We start from the raw sequence: 6,905 nt of genomic DNA on the forward strand, positions 1-6,905 counted from the left end.
GCACATGGTAAAGGAGCACAGCAGATGTCAAACTGACAACGAGGTCCTCAGTCTCAGCAACCTCTTCAAAAAAGAACTGGGGCTTGTGACAGGCAAGAAGGTGTCCCTGCAGAGACAGTAGGGGGCTAACAGGGTGGCAGAGAAATCCATTTGTGGTCAACTTACTGAAACATTAGATGGTGAAGGTCAGTCACTTTAGTGACCAGAGGCAGGACACTGTGGGACAGGAAGCTCAGGACACAAGACAGTTGTTTATATTCAGCCTTCTCCTTAACAGTCATGTAGCAAAGCCAAGTCCTTAAGAATAAGGGAGCCCTGGTCAGCCTTCTCAAGGCCCGTTTTTTGGGGGGCTTTTTTGGTTTTTTTTTTTTCTTAACCCTTTACTTAAGCAGCAGCATACTATTTACATGAAACACACTGTAAAAATGTCAACGGTCTCCCAATAGCTTCAACACCAGGCTGGAAGGAAGGCTACAAACCCAGCCCGACTTGCTAGCTGTGTGAACTTGGGGAAATGACACCACCTCTCTGAGCCTCATTTTAATGCCATTACATAGGACAGCATTTACGACATTGTCTGGCACACAGTAAGTGCTCAGTAAATAAACTCAGGCTTCACTCCCTCCACCCCTCAGCATGCCAACAAGCACAGGGCTTAGGCTCCCAGAAAGCATTAATCATTTCTCCGGTGGGTCTTTTCCTAGAACTCCCACTTCAAGACTTCTAAGACTGCAGCAACAGAAGCTGGAGAAACAGAGCTAATGCCTCCACGTCAGAGTTCCTGCTTCATGTTCTTCAAACTTTTTTGCCATCACAAGTCCAGATGGTAGATCTATGCATTATTTTAATCCTAGGATTCAAAGAATATTTACATAACTAATCCAAATGCAGTTAGGACTGAAAAATGTTTGGCCTGTATGTTATAGTCCATTTGACCATAGGCAGAGCATACAATTTATAATGTTCAAGAGTCATTCAGGGTTAAACACACCACACTTTAAATGTAACTGAGCACCAGATACAATCCAAATGTGCCTTCACTCCTCTTTTCAAATCGGCACATTTACAACTTACTAGTACCTATAGGCTCTGTTGTTTCAAGTAGATCATGAGTTTCTCTTGGTCAGTTGGTTTTTATTCTGTAGATGGTGATGTACTTATGCTGACCTATCTACCTTCTCACCTGATTTTCTCCCCTGACACATCTTTATAATGGCAGGTACAACCTCGGACCACAAAACCAGCCAGGTTCACCAAACTATATGAAAAATCTAAAACCCTGGCCTTAAATTCTAAACACAATATACAAATGCAGTGCTCGTCAGTTGACAATGAGCATCCAAGACTAATCAACCATTTTCAGTTGTCACATTTTCAAGTCTAACTCTGCATTTTAGTTCACAATAAAACAAAAAGATGTAAAATGAGAAAATCTACCAGAAAGCCAAGGAGCACATCAGAAGCTGCCTTCTCTCCAATGTACCTTCTGCAACCTGTCCTGCCACGGACTCCCCTAGAGCCACATGCCTGGCAGTCCTACAGCCAAGAGGACCTCAGCTGGGAGCTCATCCTCCCATGACTTTCAGGGCCATGCACAAAGCAGAGGGTTTCATGAATATCTCTTGAATGGATGAAAATATCAACATGTGATAGCATTAAACAATCAAGGGTCTTACTTCCTGCTTGCTGATTACCACTCCAAATCTTCCCATATACTAGCACTAGTTTAAAAGTTAGCTCAGCATTTACCAGTGAGAAATCATTAAGGTCTTAAGGTAGAAGAACAGCTATGTAATCACAATACAATAACATTTTATATCTGAAAAAAAAAAACCTGCTGTTTATAAATCCCTTTCTTTCCCTCCATTATCTCATTTAATCATCATAAGCAGAATGAATTTTACTGTTTTGATGGCAGAAGGGGGGAAAAGGTAAAATCCTAACCAATATGAGCTAGAGCAGAAAGAAAATTTGAAACCGAAAGGAATCTAGAAGTTGATCTTGTCCAACCTACCAGGAAAACCTGGTAGATGTGTTTCTCTTTCGCTACAACTAGATTTTCTCCTACCTTACTCAAAAGCCCTGCACGTGGTCTCACTAGTTTTACCTGTCAAGAGAGAGTAAGATGCCAGTACCGCCTGCTGGCACAATAGCAAAATCTTTACCCATAGACCCGACAAGTATTAACATGGCCTTTAAAGCCCAACGTGAAGATGGAGAAAAGGTGTGTGGCCTCCTAAGCCGATTTCCTTAACCAAAAAACATAAGGTTTTTATATTTAAATTGCCACCCAGGCTAAACAAAGTATCTTGGTAATCTTGAAGTGTAAAGGATACATTCTGCATTCCCCAGAACAAAACACCTAATCCAAACAGATTTTATCTTGTCTCAGCTTCGAAGTTGGTGAGGAAAGTAGGACTGTCCCTCCTTCTCATTCATTCAATTCAACAAACACTGGGCACTGGGTGATATTTATTTGGACTTAGCAAATTACCACTATATCCCTGAACTGAATTAAAAAACCCTATCTTAAATATTAAGGCATTATCGTTGTCCCTCACCATATTGGTCACCTCTAATTGAGAACATTTCTTTTAAGAAAATCAACAGCAACCTTAAAGATCAGACATCATTTGTTTCAATACCACAATCCTATTATAAGCTGTTAAAAATAGCACCTACCTTTCTCCCATTTCTTCTTTCTAATCTCCTCCAAGAAAAAAGGTTAAGTGATGACATCCCATCCAAAGAACAATGGACAATAGACACACAGCTCCCTCTTCCAGCTTCAACAGCAGCAACAAGAAAAGTCAAGTACCGATTAAAAAAGAAAAGATAGCATACACCAGTATTCCTGTCAAGTGCGTGGACAGGGAGCTCTAGTCCACAAACTCAGCAAAATCTGAAGAGCCAATCTCATCATGAAAGGAGCATTTTTTTTTTTCTGGAAGTCAAAGAACTTGAGAATTGATCTTAAAAATAAGATGGCAGATGCAGTCAACAGAATTGATTTTTTTCCAGAAATTGTTTTTTAATGAACACCATATAAAGATCATACATTAGCAAATGAGTCAATTTGAAAGGCAAGAAGAGAGGAATGATGTATGGCACTTCATTTTCTCAGAGTTGATAAGAAGTAAACACAAAAGCGTGCCTCTGAAGAGTTGTGTCTTTTAACTGAAATTGGACAGGAAAATTGGACTTCATGTTTAAGGATTTTCTTAAATGTTTTCACAGGGGATACTTGGCACACTCATAAAAACTGACTTATTTCTTTTAAGATTTTCTCATCTCTAAAGATTAGCCAGTGGTTTAAGAGTTTCACTGCAGTTATGATTTTTTAAAGCTTGAAGTTGCAAAATGATATTTTTTTAGTACCAACGCAATAGGGCGTGTGGGGGCGTGGCAGGTGAAACCAAAAGACTGTCAAATTTGAGGCCCACTGATTCTAACACAAACCTGTTAGTAAACTGACAAAGAAATCAATCTGCTTTAAGGTACCCTAAAGCCCCACTAACAACCATTCACCACCTTTAGACAATCCACCTAGAAATTAACCTGAGTAATCAACACGTTTTCAATCTCTGAACCCCAAATGGTTTGGTTTTGGCACCTAGGCTTTATGATGCTATTTGTAAATTTAAAACTCATCCACTGAAGAAATACAATGATGAGAACCATCAGACCTCCTTTTTAGGAACTACTTAAGTATCTAAAATTAGCTTTCAGTAGTACAGGTAATGTCACCCTTTCCTATTTGGAATTATCCTCAACAAACTTTGGCTTTGAGCGGACTGCAAAACAAAACCACAGTATTGTATTTTATACGACAAGCTACAAAATAATCAGTTACTTAATTTAGAAAATCTAAAACACTTGGCAATTCTTAACCCGCACGGCACTTTTAATTTTAAAGGGCACGCATAATCAGATAACCTCAACTGGCTCCAGGTGTGGGTGGATAATGTCCTTTCATCACAAAGATAAATGACATCAATAAATGAACAAAACAGAATTTGAACTCAATTCTTTATCTCTGCTCCATTCACAAGGTCGTGCATTAACTTCAATTACCCTTCTTCCCCACAAAAAACAAAAAACAAGCCATTAAGCTTCAGGGGAAACATTTCCTTCACATAAATTAGAGTAAGTCCAAAGACAAGAAAATAGTACAAAACCTGTCCTTGTCCAGCGTTTCTTGATCATGAAAGCTTTCAGTCTTTCTTAGAACAGCATTAAGTTTAATTCCTAGAAGGCACTGGAAAATCTCTGCCAGGACAATGTACAGTAAAACCGACTGCAACTGTCCAACAAGATCACAGAAGGGTCAATGTTTTTAACCAGCTACCGCAACTCTACATAACAGCGGTTTGAGCTAACAAGGTAAACCTGGTAATTGTATAGGCTCGAACACAGCCAATGTCAGTGAAGTTCCCCCTGAACACAAACATGCAGCTCTGGGGAAATAGAATTTCTGGAACAACACATGATGCTTGCATAATTCCACAAAAACACGAGTGCATTATTAAAATAATGTTCAGTCCCAGCACTGTGCTGACACTTCCCACCTAAACTTCTCAGCACAAGCCTGGCCTAAAAACAGAGCTGGGATCCAGCGTAAAAGCCATAAGCACCGGTGGGACAAGAACGGTGGGACAAGAACGGTGGGACAATGCCTGCCCCTACCCAGTCCCGACCAGGCTTCGATGTAGTTTAGTCCCGTCTACTTTACGGTAATGTGCTTTTAAAACCTCGCCGCGACAGAGGTCATAGCTTTAGAGATCTAATAACAACCAAATGACCGGGGCTGCCGGGCACTTAGTAAGCCATTCTGGTTATGGCTCTTTAATAGTACCTGGAGTTCTGCTAAAGGGAGAGCAGAAAACTCCTGCCTCCCCGGAAAGAAAGTCCTTTGCGGGGAACGCAGAGGGGAAGCAAAGAACCGGATCGCGGGCAGAGGACGCCCCACCGCCGCGGCCCCATCTCTCCGGCACCCCCAGCACGCCCCTCTCCCCGCAGCTGGGCGGCCGGGGCCGCACCTTTACCTGTCAGTTCCACCACCCCCTCCGCCCCGCTGACCGCCCCTCCGTGTCCCAGCACAGTTCCAGAACAGGCTGCAGGAGGAAGAACCCCAAAGGCATCCCATCCCAAAGAAAGCAAGTAAAAAGGCTGTTCCTCCAGGCGGAGGGACATCGGGCACGTCGGGTTCCGAGAGACGACACGCCACCCCTGTCCCGCACCTACCAGATAATCCATGTACAGAAACGCCTCAGTTATCCGGAGATCAGACATCCGGCAGCCTAAAGCATCCGGAACGGCTCCGAACCCGGAAAAAAAAGCAGCTTCTCTGGCTGCGAGCTAGCAGCCCCTGAAAAAGCCAGCAACAACGAAAATAGCCGAGAGCAGCCGAGCAGCCGAAGATTACACAAGGGGCGCGGCGATTGGTCGGGCGGGCGGGCAGAAGGAAAGGAGAGCGCTCATTGGCTGCGGAGCCTATAAAAAGCAGGCCACTGCGGGTGGCCGGAGAGAAGCGCGGGAGCGGTAAGGGTGCTGGTTCCTGTGAGCTAGGCGGAGGGCGGGGGCTAGGGCTGAGCAGGCGGAAGAGCGAGCCGGGGAGAGCGGAAAATCGGCCAGTGCTGCAACTGCCCGAGTTCTGCATGCTCCTGTAGCCGCCTATTCGGGCAGCGCGGAGCAGAACTGTGCTCCAGTGCGGGAGAGCCGTAGTGTCCCCTCCCGCCTTCAGTAGGAAGGGAGCGCAGAAGTGGCAGGCGTGGTAGTCACCGACACCTAACGCGAGTCTCCGGGGTGATTTCCTGCGGGCTCTGCGGCCTCTAGACAGCACCGAGGAGGTGCCTAAGGAATGTGCTCTGCACAGGCAGGCCTGTTAAGGGGGGCAGCCCCAACCCCCCACCTTGAGGATGTGAATCTTCGAAGCGGACAGCTCCAGCCTGATGTCCCTCATGGTACACAGAAGCTTAGGACACAGCGAGAGGTAACCCAGGAGGCTCCCTTAAGGAGAACACCAGGTTGCCCTCAGATTTCACTGTCCACCACGTGAAAGGAAAAAAAAAAAAAAAAGTTGAGGGACACGGTAGACCTCAAACACCGAAAAGAAGCTGTCAGGTCTTCACAGGCTAGGAGTCCAATTACACTGAGCAGAAATCCATCATCCCTAAAGAAAATGAGGAATAGAACAAGCAGCTCTCTGACAAGACCGATGTAATACACTATTGTGACCCGCTATCCTGGTTAAGCGGTAAGAGTAGAAGCAGGTGCATTTGAGACTTGTGCATTTCCTGGTAAATAACTCAGAAATTAGCATTGGGATTTCGCTATTCCACGAAGGGGTGAGGGGGTCTGTATCGGTCAAGAAACTAGATAATACAAGAACACTCAGGTTTTGGTTTTTGTTTTTTAAGATTCAGGCTGAACAACCACACAATGCCAGACATACCAACTTAGGCTCACATAATTAAGTACTGCAGCCACGCCACCCCCCACAGAGTTTGAGATGGGAAAGGATCGCTCTCACCTGTATTATTAGAGTTTCCCTACAAAAACCTTTTAATAGTAAAACTTCAACTGAAATCTTTCTGAAGAGACTGTCCAACTGTATAAATGTTTTAGGGGTTGGATTTTTATTTTCCCCCTAACTTGGCACCTTCCCTTTTTGCATCCTCAAGGATGCATTTCCTTACTGTAAGTTTACCTGCAGCTGCCCAACAATGAAACTCACCCTCCACGTGCAGGAAGGAAATGCAGCCCCATCCAGGGAGCTTCAGGTCAGTGAGCCACGTGATTTGGGGTATTCACTCTCATCTCTCTGAATGAACCTGTTTCCTCCAACTAAACATCAAGAATTCCTGTGGCCAGAGAATTTTTTTTTTAAAGGAACTTGACAAATA

The 6,905-nt window shown here is 44.2% G+C and overlaps 1 protein-coding gene across 2 annotated transcripts in view; it reads right to left on the reverse strand.

The window, feature by feature from the left end:
• ARL15 (ADP ribosylation factor like GTPase 15) overlaps positions 1-5,427 on the reverse strand; it is a 411,841-nt gene extending 406,414 nt beyond the window's left edge. Inside the window, exon 1 of one of the 2 annotated variants that reach the window (XM_026510687.4) lies at positions 5,245-5,427. In XM_026510687.4, the coding sequence (XP_026366472.1) occupies positions 5,245-5,292 (48 nt within the window). In that variant the 5' untranslated portion in view covers positions 5,293-5,427. The remainder of the gene's footprint in view (positions 1-5,244) is intronic. The other variant, XM_057312235.1, reaches the window with a different exon arrangement.
• Between the last annotated feature and the right edge of the window lie 1,478 nt (positions 5,428-6,905).

Source organism: Ursus arctos, unplaced genomic scaffold (assembly GCF_023065955.2).
Source record: "Ursus arctos isolate Adak ecotype North America unplaced genomic scaffold, UrsArc2.0 scaffold_15, whole genome shotgun sequence".
Taxonomy (NCBI): Eukaryota; Metazoa; Chordata; class Mammalia; order Carnivora; family Ursidae; genus Ursus; species Ursus arctos.